The sequence below is a fragment of the Apodemus sylvaticus genome, chromosome 16 (genome assembly GCF_947179515.1).
Source record: "Apodemus sylvaticus chromosome 16, mApoSyl1.1, whole genome shotgun sequence".
NCBI classification, from domain to species: Eukaryota; Metazoa; Chordata; class Mammalia; order Rodentia; family Muridae; genus Apodemus; species Apodemus sylvaticus.
In genome coordinates, this window is record NC_067487.1 from 12,575,216 (window position 1) to 12,592,005 (window position 16,790).

Genomic DNA, 16,790 nt, shown 5'->3' on the forward strand with positions numbered 1-16,790 from the left:
CACAGATGAAACTGTTGCCTCCTGTGCAGATAGCTGCAGCACAAAACAGTCAGACTCCCAGCAGCAGAGGAAGAGGAATTGTGTCTTGCTTACAGAAAACTGAAGCCATGCTCTGGATCCACGCGCTTCTAGATATGTAAGCTCAAGAATGATTTCTGTAGAGTTTGCTCATCACGAAAGAATCCTGAAAATGGGTCTGGGGTCAGTCAAGAAGGAGTGCTCCCTGCAGGCCAGGAAGAGGGGTGAAAACGTCTCGTGGTTGATTGTGGCTTAGACAGTCTTTCTGTCCTTGGTCTAGTCAATGTCCTTGTCCTGACAGGACAGAGGGGGAAGTGGCCAGGAACTACCATAGTTGATCCAACTACTTCTAAGAGATGCAGGAGGCACGGGCTGCTGAGTGGGGTGCTAACACCTCAGCAGGCTCTCGAGTATATGAACTGAGCTGAAGAGGACCCAGCAGCCTGCCAGAGAAGTTGATCTTTACATTTTTATCGTCCCCAGAACATGAACAGAGGACAGACGGGCTTAGAACTGGAATCTCAGACTTGGGAGCTGGAGATGACTTGAATCTCTGACTTCTCTCTCTTTCTGCAGCAATGGCTGTTCTTTAACCTCAAACACTGAGTCTCATGTATACATAAGCACGTTAAGGGAGAACTGATCTTACAAAACTGACATTCTCTTGGAACAGAAGAAACCCTCACTTCTCATATTACACCATCTCCCTAGTGAACTGCTACTTTGGGGTCCCACCAGGGGCTGGCAGGAGATCAGTGCCCACTGTTGGTGTGACAACGTCAACCTCAGTAAATATGTTATATTTTACATAAAGCATTCGGCCCACTTACAGGTTATACCAACATGTATTTCCTATAATACAAGTTACTTTATCATGAAATTAATCAGGTGCTCTAAGAGTATCTCTGATCACGTGTGGTTTATCATGTATATATGTTTACAGAGTTTAAAGAGACCTCATCTGGAATTTCCAGTTCTGGTCTGAGTTAGCTGAACATCTGTCCCACATACATTAAATCCTAGTTAAACTTCACAGTGTGCAGTAACACAGAAAGGCCAGGAGCCTCCAAAATGACATTTGCAAGCTATCACTTAAGAAGTTACAACCATGTTAGCAAAATGATGGGGTATGTGCTCAAAAAAAAAAATCTGGAAGCACAAGTGAGCAAATGTGGGGTTTGTCCTCCTACGCATTTACAACAGCCATAGATGCCCATGGCGGTTGTGGTGACAGAATTAACAGGGGCTCTTTACTAGATCTTTACTGATCAGAAGAACGATCTAGTACTGTACTGAGTGCTTTACAAGTATTAGCAAATTGGACATTAAAAGAGTCTCAGCAAGGAATCGAATGCCCAGTCCCTCTGCTGCTGGGGCGTTCCTCAGCTGACAGACTCAGTGGTGCCCTCGGGGATGTGAGGACGCCTCTGGCCTCAGCAGTGTTCTTCATCCAGGTCTTGCTTCTGCTGATTCACCTTTTAATCTCTCCAAGTGTGAGTTTAAAGTTTCTTGACAGAATGCAAGATTTCATGTGAATTATTTCACACCATATTAATATTACTATTTATTATCTTTATCATCATCATCATTATTATTTAACTAATTGCTCAATCACAAGGTCACGTGGTCTGATAATAATAAAATCCTGGTTGGGATTTGTCATTTTGGAAACTTGTTATAGCGTTATTTCACATACTATTTACTGATGTCTTTCAACGCCCTTCATGTTTCATGTTTTGGGTGGGTATTATCTAATAATTTCTTTAGCAAAGCACCCTGCTGCAATAAAACAAATACATACAAACAGGCATCTATTGTCCCCGCCAAGAGGTGAAAAGCTAAAATTCTTGGCAACAGGAGAGAGTTGTTCTTGTCTTCTGGGCAGGAAATATCTTTCTCTGGGAACTGTGAAGCTCGTTCTCAAGTGTCATGTAAGTGACAATCACCTCCTCAGCGCACTTTGACCTGATCTCTGACTCCAGGGAAAATTAACCCTGTCCTGCCAGGCTACCTTAGTTCTATAGACCCAGTCACAAACCGTTTTTACAGTCCATCAGCTAGATGCATGGGTACTGTATTGCATGATTAGAGGTTCTCAAAGGGAAAGGGGGACGAAAGCTGGAACTACAAAAACTTGGATGCTCCAGCGGCAACATGGGTTCTTGTGTGGTACTTACATAAACCTGTTAGCCCAAAAGCTCAGAATAAACAAGTTTCAATTCACCCAGCACAGGAAGCTCAAGAAGAAGGAGGACTTAAGTGAGGGTGCTTTGGTTCCTCTGAGAAAGGGAACAAAATACTCACAGGAGCAATAAGGGAGACAATGTGTGGAGCAGAGACTGAAGTAAAGGCCACCCAGAGACTGCCCTACCTGGGGATTCATCCTATAAATAGTCACCAAAACCGACACTATGACAAGTGTACAACAAAAGGATCATGCCATTGCTGTCTCTGGAGGGCTCTGCCAGAGCCTTACAAATACAGAGACAGAAGCTAGCAACAAACTATTGGACTGGGCATGGAGTCCCCAATGGAGGATCTGGAGGGTGGTCCGGAGTTGCTGAAGGGGTTTACAGCCCCATGGGAAGAACAATGATTTTGGCCACCCAGACGCCCCAAGACTCCCAGAGACTGAACCATCAACCAAGGGGTACACATGGTTCCAGTCAAAAATGTGGCAGAGGAATGCCTTGTTGGGCATCAGTGGGAGGAGTGGTCTTTGGTCAGGTAAAGGCTCAACAGAGGCCCCAACAAAGGGAAACCGATGGGAGTGTGTTGGGTGGAGGAGCATATACCTGGAGGCAAGGGGTGGGAGGAGGGGTTGAGGGTCTTTGGGGAGGGGGGAAATTGGGAAAGGTTTTACCATTGGCAATGTAAATAAAGAAGATATTCAATAAAAATAATAAAACGAAATAAACAAACAAAAAACCTGCAGATATTAAAACTGATAGCAGGACTGTGCTTAGAAGCAGGATGGACTAAAGACTGGACAGTCCTTGCAGTGCAGAAAAAGTAAGCTGATTTTGAAAATTACATCGGAAGCAGGGAGACAAAAAAATATGTAAGCATTTAAGAGGCCTGAGAAGAACTGAGCAAGACAGATGGGGTGGGGCGTGGAGCACATTCCCCAAGGATGACTTCCCACATTTCCAAAGAGTCAGGAAGGCGAGTGTGGGACCTAGTGCTTGGATACTGCCAGGCTTCCTATTTCAGTCCTGTGGACCCTCCCAACCCCCCAGAGCTCTCAGGGACTAAGCCACCAATCAAGGAGTACACATGGCTCCAGCTGCATATGTAGTAGAGGACAGCCTTGTCAGACATCCATGGGAGGGGAGGATCTTTGGTCCTATGAAGGTTTAATAGATGACCCAGTGTAGAGGAATCGAAGGTGCAGAGGTGGGAGTGGGTGGGTGCTTGGAGGAACACCCTCATAGAAGCAGGGGGAGGGGGATAGGAGAGGGGATAACACTTGAAATGTAAATACCTTAAAATAATAATAATAATAATTAATAATAATAATAATAAAGTTCAGAAAGAAAAAAAAGATGGTGGAAACTTATTTACAGAGGTTAAGGACAGCATCAGACTCCTTAATAATTTCCCAAGCAATTGAAAAGCATATTTCAATCACATGGAAATAAAAATTTGGAGCAGCGGTGTGGTTGTGAGAGTCACCTGTGGAGTGTAAAGACTCTAGGGAAAAAGGGTAGGTCTCCAAAGGGCAGAGGTTATAGCGTTAATGTCAAAGAATTATTTACCATTGTCAAAAGTGCACTAAGAAAACCAAAACAAGAAAGACATTAAGAGATGCACTATGCAAATGCACCAATGTAAAATGCACTGAGAAATCCAAAGATATACCAGGAAAAACAAACAAACAAACAAACAAACAAACAGAATGGAAGAGGACTGAGCAAGCTTTGAACAGATATTCAAAGAGATAGATGGTTTGTGAGAATGTTAATTTGGGATAATCAGCAAAAAAAAACATGCAAATGACTCCCACCCTTAAGAAGGGAGGCCACTCTCACTTGCACACCCCAGGGAGGGAGGCCTCATACTCTGAGTAGCTTTGGTGAAATTTAAGATTATCAGAAAGAACAGACACATGCCACATTCTGGGGTTAAACTGTTTCTTACAAGATAATTTAAAAAAAAAGAGAGAGAAAAAAGAAAAAGAAACTTTTTATACAAGCCATGAAAATAATCTTTCCAAATCTCACACACATTTGTAACAATGGCAAAATTTGCATTTATTTCTGCCTTCTTGTTACTTGATCTTTGGAGAAGGTTAAGAATGATTTAAACACAAAGTTTTTTGGGAGGGGGTTTGGGTGCCTTAAAAGAGAATAAATTCTTGCAACAATACTATATAAAAAGGGGGTAGAGGGAGTCTGGCCTATTGAAAATTCCAGGAAGGGTGAAGGGAAATCAGAGGTGGTGGTTATGTATTATCTAAAGTGTAAACTAGAGAAAATACTGATGGTTATTTGTAGAATTATTATTTTCATAGTAATCACAAAGTGTTCTTCAGAATATTAACACTGATTCTGTTAAAATGAGCTACACATCCTACATCTATGGCAGAGACTTCTTTATCCATTTTAAGAGAACTTGTCACTTTACTAAGCCACGTAGAAGACAGTGGGCCAACCTGGTTGTTTTTCCCCGAGATTCACTAGTAACTTATGTATGAGTTCCCGGGGGTGAAGGCTCCCTAGAAATAGTAGTCCAACATGCCCACCACCTCAAAACAACTGAGGGAAGGCTAAAGATCCCAGGCTTTATATAAGTGGGCTTAGAGTTCAGAAGGCTGTTTTATGAACAGAGAGGCATTTAGATTTCAGTCCTGTTGCCACATCCAGAAGGCACATTCTGCCTGCTCAGTTGGTCTCCAATGTGCACAATGATTTATGTGAGAATTAAAACTTGTATGGTTCCAAGGAGAGTGAAGCTCACACGTAGCCTTTACACTGACTCAACTCCAACAAACATCATTGTCTTCTTGCTTTTGCATGCTTGACTGACACACGGGTACGGACCCAAGTTGATAAGGGTCTCACGTAATGAACCTAGTGTGTTCCTCTAAATCCACACATGAAAGAGGGGGCTGATAAAGGGTATTTGTCAAACACACAAAAGCCAAATATATAACTTTAGTTTGCAGTGCTTTGCTAAAGAATTTTTCAGCTCCTAGAGTGTAAGCATACAATGGTGTTTTCATTTCACATTACAGTGCCCAAGGGGTTCTTCATAAAGGCTTATCTCTGTTAGGTATTTCTATTGTATAACAAGAAGAAAAATTATATATATATATATATATATATATATATATATATATATATATATATATATTCTTATAAGTTAAGAATCTAATGAAAGAACACTCAACTCTGAGGGCCAGCAATCTTAAAAAGAAATGGAAAATTAATGGAGGCCAGTTATGAAAGAAATAAAATGTAAAACTAAATCTAAAAATGTAACAGCCAGTGTCTGGGTCATACAGGTTTATGATAATGCCTCATAATGGTGGACCAGTCTCTGTCCTGGTACCAGCTGGCTGTTTGTGAGCTTTGTCCCTATTTCTTATGATATATCTTCTTGAACATATTCATTTCAATCATGTCAATATCAATTGACAGATGCTCTGTCATCTGTCAATTCTATCAGCTCTCAAAGTTGGGTCTCGCAAACCACTTGTGCCCTAATACATCACTGAGGACCTCTAACAGTTTTTACTGACATGTTTTATATGCTGTGGCATTTGCCTGAGTATCTAAAACAGAACACTTGGCAGCCAATAGTTCCTGTTATAGAATGGACAGCATCCTATGCCCCGTGGTCTCAGGAAAAGTGTCCCTGAACTGCTATATGTGTGAAATAAAATCATCAATTTCTTAGCATTGTTGTGACAAACATTTGACTTAGACGGTTCTCTATAAGAGTCTTGGCACAGGCCACCCCTTCCAAGAGCTCTTTGCTTCCAAGAACTCACTACTCCCAAGCATGCTTTAAGAGAGCGTCATGCTTGTGGCTGGAGTATCAGTATCTCTCCACGTGAGAAATTATGTCATAAGAAATGGGGACAATGTTCACAAAGTAGCCATGTTGAGCTTAAGGCTTTCTACCTTGTTGAGTCTAGACTTGGTCTCCATGACAGAAAACAAAAACAGCAAACTATCTCCTTTCCCATGACCATGGTTTTCCTAGGTTGAAGGATCGTGACTGACATGTTTCATCTTCATTGCTATTTTTGTATCCCTGATGTTGCTGTTCCATGCTGGGATTATGAAAGGCCACTTCACAAAATGCCTCTCATTCATAATATTATGGATCATATGGATATACGGTTCTCGTGTGAATTAAGTATTCTCATAGTAAAATGAAGAGGACAGACTGTAGTGAATCACACATTCCCTGTCACCTCACTGCATAGCATTTACTTGGGTCCTGTCTGCCCTAAGTGGGATTCTATACTGATTTGAAAGCTCAGAATTGGGACTAAGCCACCAACAAAAGAGTACACATGGAGGGACCCATGGCTCGAACCGCATATGTAGCAGAGGATGGCCCTGTCAGGCATCAGTGGGAGGAGAAGCCCTTGGTCCTGTGAAGGCTCAATGCCCCAGTGTAGGGGAATGCCAGGGCAGGGAGGCAGGAGTGGGTGGGTGGGTGGGTAGAGGAGCACCCTTATAGAAGTAGGGGAAGTGGGGATGGGATAGGGGACTTTCAGAGGGAAACTGGGAAAGGGGATAACATTTGAAATGTAAATAAAGAAATTATCCAATAACAAATAAAAAGAAAAAAAGAAAGTTCAGAATTATATACATTTTAAAGACATTCCTCATATATGAGTTCTCATAGGCTACCCACTGAATCATAGAATTATACATGATATAGTAGAGCTCCAATTCATTAGCACCTCAAATAAAAGAGTAATTACTCTTTTATTTATTTATTTATTTATTTTATTTATTTATTTTTATTCGATATATTTTTTATTTACATTTCAAATGATTTCTCCTTTCCTGGCTCCCCACTCCCTGAAAGTCCCATAAGCCCTCTTCCCTCTCCCTCTTCCCACATCCACCCCTTCCCACTTCTCTGTTCTGCTATTCCCCTATACTGCTACACTGAGCCTTTCCAGAACCAGGGACCTCTCCTTCCTTCTTCTTGGACATCATTTGATATGTGGATTATGACTTGGGTAATTCAAGTTTCCAGGCTAATATCCGCTTGTGAGTGAGTGCATACCATGATTCGTCTTTTGAGAAATTTGCAACCAACAAATTGCGAAAAGATCTTCACCAACCCTATATCTGACAGAGGGCTAATATATACAAAGAACTCAATAAGTTAGACCCCAGGGAACCAAATAACCCTATTAAAAAGGGGGTACAGAGCTAAACAAAGAATTTTCACCTGAAGAACTTCGGATGACTGAGAAGCATTTTAAAAAATATTCAACATCATTAGTTATTAGGGAAATGCAAAACAAAACAACCCTGAGATTTCACCTCACACCAGTCAGAATGGCCAAGATCAAAAACTCAGGAGAAACCAGGTTCTGGGGAGGATGTGGAGAATGAGGACCACTCCTCCACTTCTGGTGGGGTTGCAAATTGGTACAACCACTCTGGAAATCAGTCTGGCGTTTCCTCAGAAAACTGGGTTTGTCACTTCCGGAGGACACTGCTATACCACTCCTGTGCATATACCCAGAAAATTCTCCAGCATGTAATGAGGATACATGTTACACTATGTTCATAGCAGCCCTATTTATAATATTCAGAAACTGGAAAGAACCCAGATGTCCCTCAACGGAGGAATGGATACAGAAAATGTGGTATATATACACAATGGAGTACTATTCAGCCATTAGAAGCAATGAATTCATGAAATTCTTAGACAAATGGATGGAGCTGGAGAACATCATACTAAGTGAGGTAATTACTCTTTTAAGATACATGAGACAATTTCATTTCTGGTTAACAAAGATGCCATTTCCTCCCAAGCTGACCTGTAATTTCTGTATTTGTCCTCACTTTAGTTATGATTTTGATTGACAGTTTTTTATTAGTTCCTGGCTGAGAGACCACCACCCTTATCTCTCTTATCTCTGAGTTTGTATCTCCAAGGAAGCATGAGGTGAATGACCTCCTTGATCCATGCTCACTCCGCTGGCCTAGCCACACCTGGACACTGAGACACTAATGGCTCCGGCATCCATCAGTAAACTGTTCTTATTGCTCTGTTTAGTTTAACTTATTGTTCTGTTTAATTTAACTAAAGCAACCACCCTTTCTGAAGCCGCTATCTAGGGACTGACAAATATTTGTTAGACTTGAGATTAGACAGCCAGCAGCCATGAGAAAATGGGGGTGGGGGTGGGGATGGCAAAGGTTGTTCATGTTTCACATACTGCTTAGGACAGTGTTTTCTAAGAGACAGAATTGGAAAATATTTTCAACTATCACAACATAAAGTTAGCATAGCCAGGTAGTTACAGGTCACCATGGGATTTGGAAGCCATGATTACTATGAGTCAACACCTGTTTCCAGTCTGTCCTTGCAAATAAAAATAGCAAAAGCCTTACATTTAACACATGAAGTTCTACTTGCTCAGGTATTGAAGTAACTTTCTATTTAATATTTTTTTCTGGACTGATTTAGACTCACTTCCCGTTGTTTTAGTCCCTTTCGAGTGGGGACTAGGAGACTGGTTCTCAAGGGCAGGATGCCAACTTCAATTTAGCATTAGCTGGTTCACAGCTATTCCAGCTAATGAAGCCATTGATTAAATAATCACAAGGGACTCCCCAAATCTGATGTGCTTTCGTTAATTAGATGGATGGATCCGAGAGCTCTACATGTCTGCGTGCTGTTTCTAGACCAAGGGCATCTCCATTGGATACTACAGCACTATGCAGCAGACCACTGTGCTGGCTAAACTTTCGACCCCCACACTTCTTTCCTATCCCTCCATTGACAGGGAAACTGGGCGTGTGAATTTACTTGGCAGGAGGAGTAAATATGGAAAAGGAGAGAGGAGATCAGTTCTTTTTTTCCCCGTGCAGCACGTCTGCTGCTTGGCTCTGCTCCTATCAGATCCAGCAGGTTCCTTCAGGTCCAAGGATGGCAGCAGCTTCTGCCAGTTTGTTGCTAACACCTGGGAGTTTCAGAATGTGCTGCCTCCCCATTTAATCTTGCCTACCTCTTTGTCGATAGTCTCTTAATTAAATTGCTTTTAACTACACTCCTGAATAGAATATTTAATCTATGCTGACCTGTAACTGATAGACATACTGGAAACAACTGACAATTTGCACATTCTTTCAGCACTTGACATTAGCCATATACTGATAGCTCAAACTGCAGTTATGTGTTAAATATTTCCAAAATGTTTTCCTGCTTCTCACATGGCGGTGTTACTCTCAAAGTGCTTCTGAAATTGCTAAGAACAAATGTCCTCAGTGACAACATCCCCCATACGGCTGTGGCTCAGAAATCTTTGGTACAAAGATTTGGGTGCTGGGTCCATTAGCAGGCACTTTAAAAGTATAAAGGTGTGCGTGCATGTGTGTGTGTGTGTGTGTGTGTGTGCGTGTGCGTGTGCGTGTGCGTGTGTGTGTGTGTGTGTGTGTGTATGTGTGTGTATGTAGGTACGTACATACATATATGTGTGTATATATGTATACAGGTATGTATTATGTATGTGTATGCACATGTATGTACTATGTATGTATATACATATAAGTACATATATATGTAAGTACACACATATGTATTATTTTATGGTACAAATGAGAAAACACCCAAAAGCAATCAACATTCCACAGGACAAATAAATTGTAATATATTTTCAAAATAGAAATCTACTTACTACTGATAAAAGTTAACTACTGTTTGCAACAAAATAGAGACATCTCACAGTCAGGAGGCAAAGCAGAACTAGATTCTATGTGAGCGTGCTTGTATGGAATCCAGAAACCCGATAAAGGTCTGACAGAAGCGGCCTTGCCAGAGGCAGTGCTCGGGTTGAGTTTGCTTCTTTGTGTTAGTTTCTTTCTTTAAAACTGGATGCCAGAGCTCAGGAGAAGATCTTAGCTGTCTTTCCTCAGACTACCCAATACTTTATAGAAAGTTAATAATCTTCCCTAAAGATTATGTGTACTTGTACACAGAGCAAGTACAAAAGATATCTGCAAAACCTGGACTGTCTAACTGGACTGTCTAACTGGACTGTCTAACTGCCCTGTAATGCACACAGGTAAGCATGGTGCCTTTGCGGAGCTCTGGAGCATGTACTGCAAGAGAAGAAACTCATTCACTAGACACCCTTCGAGTCTCCCAGAGCTTCTCAATGGAGAAAGTTATCTTGGTTATTCACGACAGTAAAATACCCTGCCCATGTGTGTGCCTGCTCTCATTTCTCTTTCAACTCTTCCAAGTTCTTTTGCTTCTGAAATACTTTTACCTCTTCCACCTTTCTAGCTGTTTTTATTTATTAGTTTGTTTGTATTATTTTTAAAGAAGTGTATGTATGTGTGTTTCTGAGTGGGATTGCACACGTGTGTGTGTTTGCAGGTTCCTATAGAGTACAGAAGACAGAATCAGGAGGGCCCCTGGCAGGGAATGAGAGGTCGTTGTGAGCTTCCTGCCACGGAGCAGAGAGCCAACCTGGAACCCTTCGCAAACGCTGCAAGGACAGTAAACTACTGTGCTTGCCCTCCAGCCCTTATTTGGCTCTTTAAATGATTTTTCCAGAAATAAATACAACATTTCTAGATTTTAAAAATAAGGTTTAGATTTCCACTGAATACAAGTTTATTTATGAAATACTGTTCTGTTTTCTTTAAATAGTGCATTTTTCCATGAGAATCAGTGCCACCCAGAAGAATATTTCCTATATGTAGTTATAACATCATTACATTTATCATCTTAATTTGCCTTTAATTTTAGTGAATTATATCCAATGAATATGAACTTTTAGTTTCATGTTTTTATTTTCTACCTGACCATTTTGTTAAAATTTATTAGTTAGAAATTTTGTATTCATATGAATAAAAGTTGAGAGTATATTCACTGTGTCCATTTTAAGAAAATATTTACTTTTTTTTAATTGACTTTGATAGACTCTCATGTAGTCCAGGGGGCCTTAAAGTCACTCTGCGTTTCTGACTTTCTGATTCTCCTATCTCCATGTGTCAGGAATTGACATTTGGGTATTAGGCACCATGGAAGCCTCTGTCAATGGGTCCACTTCAAGGGCCTATGCTCATTCATTGTAAGGTTTAATTTTCTTTTACTTTTCTCTTGTTTTACCTTTCTATCTAAATAAGCACCAAAAAGGTCAAAGTCACACTTTTTTATTTATTGTTTCTATTTCTGAGATTATAAATACATCAGTTACCCTTTCCTTCTCCTCCTTCCAAATCCTTCCATATCCCCCTCCTTGCTGGGAAGGCCTGTGTCTACATTGTCATTGCATACACACATACAAACATGTACATTCCTAAGTATAACCTGCTCAATCTGCATAATGTTACATGTATGTATGTTTTCAGGGCTGAATATTTGATTTTTGTTTTAGCACCAAAAGTCTGTGCTGCACTATTCGATCCCTGTATAGTCTTAGGTTTATTGTATGATTATAAGTAACAGCTCTGCCGCCTCATGTCCTCTTCAAGACCCTGACTTTTGTATTAATTTCTACTCTAAGTTAACAGTGTTATTTAACTCTGCAATGGGTGCAACTGCTAGCATGAATGTGTCTAGTCTTTTGATTTCCATTTATTTCACTGATCCTGTTTCATATAAACATAACAATTTTGTTTGTTATTTTTAGAAGATAATTTGGTGTTCTGACAGAAACACTGAGATTTATATAACGGGCTTGAGCCTGTGTTAATTTGCTTGCTTCTTATTTTTCTCTTTCATTCATCTTTTCCCTACTTTCCATTTATTAAGTGTGCCTGCACTCACAGTCCAATGTGCCTCTCTCATATGAGAAGGCGCCATCTGCTCCCATGCCCTCCTCTGAGCAAGAAGACGTTCAGTGCTGTGTGCTCCTTTCCTCACTCTGCAATAAGGCGGTGTTTCCCAAGTATTAGTCAAACAAACTTTGCTTCCAGAAAAGAAGTGACAACTGTACATTTAACATGTAAATGTGGAGATCAGGTATGCCGGCAAGCCTGTATCTTATTTTACAAGTATAAACACAGGAATTTTGCTTTGACCATGTCTGGGTATGCACAGTGACTAGCTACCATAATAGTAGTATCACTTGTACTATAGTGAAATAAGCTAATATGCAAATTAAAATATTTTAAAAACAACTATTATATCTTACTCATGTCTTCCTTTTTATGACTAACCTTTATGTGCATTCAAGACAATTTTATTTCATTGCATCTTTTTAGGTGCTTCATTGATTTCTTTTATTCTGGTATTATAAAGATAACATTTTTTTTTTAAATAGTGCGACCCAGTCATTTGTGAAATTTTATTAGAATAAGTCTATAGAACTTCACAATTTATTGAGAATGGGTTCATTCTACTGCCTGTACTCTTTATTTCTAAGCTTTAACCTTTCTAGCAGGAAAATGTAACTATAAATAAATAAATAAATAAATAAATAAATAAACTTTAAATATTATTAAAATAATGCAATTTACTTAAGTATATTAATGTAAAATTATTGTATATTGTCAAAAGTGATTATATTATATGAAAAACCAATCTTGTTATATAATTGCGGGTCATAAAGATCTCTGCCAACAATGATCATCAGTATGTGTTCCAGTTCATTTAAAGACAGTCATAGTGCTGGTTATACATAAACGTGTGTGTGTGTGTGTGTATACATATACTACACATGCACACATGTATATCTATCTCTATCTATCTATATCTCTATCTATATGTAATCTCTATCTCTATCTCTATCTCTATCTCTATCTCTATCTATATCTCTGAGTTCACAGACTATATTTGTCTAGAAGTGAAAAATCTGGTGAAACACCTAGACTCTAACTGCTGACTTGGGAGTGTTTGCTACCTTGTTAATGTGGAGAGAACCCTTGAGAGTGAAGAGAAATCAATATATTATGAAGTTTTTATTATAGATGGCTTGTGTGGTGGCTTGAATGAGAAAAGTCCGCACATCTGACATTTGTTCCCCAGTTGGTGGCACTGCTTGGGGAGGCCTAAGACAGGGAGACTAGCTGAAGGGATTGTCCCTGGGCTGGCCCTGGGAGTGTATAGGACTGCCCCATTTCCAGTTTGCCCTCCATGGTTTACTGATACGGATCATAACATGTGAGCAGAGAGCTTCCTGCTCTGCCTGCCTGCTGCCCAGACCTCCTCTTTGCTATCGTGGTGTTTTACCAGAACTGCAAATAGTACTAGCATAACCTGTAATGATACTGTGTTGTGCAAAGTCACTGTACTCTAGTTTCCCTCCCTTTCAGTGGGGTCGCTGAGGCAGGGGGTGTAGGTGACTTTGTGATGAGCTTGCCTAGTATGAAGTTTACAGTCCATTCCCAGCACCGGGTTAGCAGGGTGTGGAGACATATGGCTATAACCCCAGCATCCCAGAGATGGAGGAATTAGGGCCAGAGGTTCAAGGTCTGACTTGGGTATATGCATAGTTAGCAAGAAGGCAGCCTGAGCCACTGGAGCCTGCCCTTGGACCTACTTTCACTTGTCGAGTAATCCTGCGGGTCAAGAATGCCTGACTCCTGCAGAGAGCGGATACAGGAGTCCACCAGCTCCAGGCCTGTGGTAAGTTCATCTTCGATATCTTTTTGGCCATCTGAAAGGAGATAGATTACAGGGGTAAACATTGCAGGTTAAGTAAGAATAAAGCTTTAGGTCAGTGGTCCTCAAGCTGTGGGTGGTGGCCCCTTGGGATTCTAATGACCCTTTCACAGGGGGTCATTATCAGATATCCTATATATCAGATATTACATTCTGATTCACAGAAGTAGCAAAATTACAGTTAAGAAATAGCAATGGGATAATTTTTTGGTTGGGGGGGGGGTCACCACAGCATGAGGAACTATATTAAAGGGTCGCAATATTAGGAAGGTTGGGAGCATTGCTTTAGGTTACCATTTAACAATCACCCACTGCTCTATTAGACAGCACATTTGCAAACCTTGACACCAAGCACAGAAGCCAAAGTTAATCACGTGTGTCTTTGGAGAAGATTAAGTTATCAGAAAATTAAGAGATGTTAACTCCCTCACCCCCAAGTCATGAGCCAGCATAACTTCACTAAATTTTTACGCTGTTTTTCCAATTCACTTTTAGAAATCTAGAGTTCATATTAAAATTAATCAGGAGAGGTTGACATAGAAGGAGTAAGATTCCATCCAGAGGCCATACTTTACCTTGTGTCTGCCAATGAAACTGCTCTCCTGCTGAACTGCAAGAAAGAGAACACACAGCTGTAATGGGCGAATTAGACGAGAGTGCAGTCTAAACACAAGACGCACAGGGACAGCTCTCCCGGAGCAGGAGAGCTGGATTCCAGGACCCTTTCTCAGCTTACACAAAACAGAGGGGTCCATTGAGATGGAATCTTAATTATCATGCGTTTGCCGGATATCCCCTTTTGATTTGCAGGTAATACCGTGCGATCAGTGGACATGGTTCCGTCATTTTCATAAAGATAGCTCATTTTTTTTCACAAATCCAATCCATTAAGCAATAGCTTATGGATAATTCAGTTTTACTCAATTTTAGTTATTTTAGAATACCTAAAGTCTGCCTAGTATTAGACCTTGAAAAGTAGCCTAATAAAGAAATATATATCCCCTTTTATTAAAAGCAAGATAAAATAACTTTTTGCCTTTATTTCAACATTTCCTATGAGTTCTTATTTCCAGTTGATTGTTGTGACTTAAATAACGTGACTTAATATAATAATATATTACTACCAACTGAAATACATTTTAAAATTCTCTCCTAACAACATATCTTATCAAAATGAGCCATACATTGTTCATATTTAACCGTATATATACATATATGCATATATACATGCCTGTGATATTTCAGTGTAGGCCTGCATAGATGACTGATTTATTTTGCGTGACTTATTAAACTTATTAAATAGATGAATACATTTACATTTTTTTGGGTGTGAACAATTTCCTTTGTATGTTCTAAAGGCGTCCCCATTTTCTGTCAATATCTGACGATCAGTAAGAATAGCAATGACAGACACCATTTGAGAATGGTTTTCTCCATGTATTTTACCAGATCTTTGCCTTGATCAAGCAGCTTCCATGAATAGCTCATCAGTCCTTTAACAGTAAGTGGGTTTTAGACCCTTAATTTGTACCTCAGAGGCAGCTTCTGAATACATTTATGTGGGAAAGGGGAAATCTGGTATAAATCAGCCCTCAGAAAAGCCATGATTGATGTAAATGAGAACAAGAATGGTCCCTTTAGAAACGAATGACTATTATAGGGTGTCTTGCTCCTGAGCCAGCTCATATTAGCAAAATGGAAAGGAATTTTATAATGCTAAGCGCTAAAGACAGATTTGACACATGAAAAGGTAACTACAAATTCATTTCCATGAAGCTCTTACATCCATTAGAGATATAGCATTATCTAAGAACTATATCAAACTACAGAGTTCAACCCTTACCATAGAAATGTAATACACACGTCAATATTCTAAAAATGATAAAGCAGCTTCCCTTAGAAGGTATCATTACCTATAAGGTTGTTCCATATTAAAATTCAAGAATCACCAGGATACATCTGAACCATCACCATCACGGCTGTTATTCCATTGAGAATGTTATTTATCAAGCATCCGCTGTCATGATCCTAATATTATGCATTGATACCATTGCACATTTTCAGAGACTGTACTAGAACCTGGGTATATTGATTCCAAGTGTGTATTATTAGTGTCATAATCATGGGCAGCCCTTCTTAAATGTATAGGTGAAAGCCCTACATTCTCAGAAGCCCACAAGCTCAGAAAATCTGTACACTTGGCTGAGTGTATCTCCTAAACAATGAAGTTATACACTTCTTGTGTGTTCTGAATGTTAGATTCACTAGGTAAGAAACTCTTTGTCAATTTAGTGCTAACCCAAGCTCTGTTATTCTACACTGTAAGGCTGGACAAACTCTCAATGTGGCATATCCTTCTAAGTGTGGATGTCATTATTTGTGTAGGAACAGAAAACATGCACGTACTGTACTGGACTGAATAGTGGCTTTATCCCCAAATAAACTCTAGATCAAAACCCTGAAGTGTGTGTATCCTCAGCTATTTGGACAGAGGGTTTCAAAGCAGTATCAATGGTTGACTGTCTTCAGACAGGTCATCTACGGGAGATTTAAGTGAGATAGCCTTGTAAGAGACTTACAGGATCTACACAGACATGGAGATGGCCAGGTAAAGATGTGGGTGCAGACCAGGTGTCTCAGATACAAGTGAAGCCACTCTATCGGAAAGACATTGGAGAGAAACTTACTTTTCAGTCTTTCTAGGAGTCTCCCAGCTAACACACTGATTTCAAATTTCAGCCCTCCAAAACTGAGAATTTTAAGCCAGGTACACTTAGTAACAGTTATGGCAGTCCCAGAGAATTATACTACTTATTTTTTTCTGATACAATAAAGAAATTGGAACTATCTCCAAACTACTAGGGGCCATAGCAATCCAGGTATTTGGGTCTAAGGTTTATTACATAGCAAGACCTTGCTATTTCTCAACACTTATCAACTTTCTCTTGCTT

At 40.0% G+C, this 16,790-nt stretch overlaps 1 protein-coding gene across 1 annotated transcript in view; it reads right to left on the reverse strand.

The window, feature by feature from the left end:
• Positions 1-16,790, reverse strand: part of Ctnnd2 (catenin delta 2) — an 847,786-nt gene that overhangs the window by 392,226 nt on the left and 438,770 nt on the right. Inside the window, exons 4-5 of the mRNA XM_052159968.1 lie at positions 14,415-14,449; positions 13,718-13,834 (exon numbers count right to left, since the gene is read on the reverse strand). Of these exons, the coding sequence (XP_052015928.1) occupies positions 13,718-13,834; positions 14,415-14,449 (152 nt within the window). The remainder of the gene's footprint in view (positions 1-13,717; positions 13,835-14,414; positions 14,450-16,790) is intronic.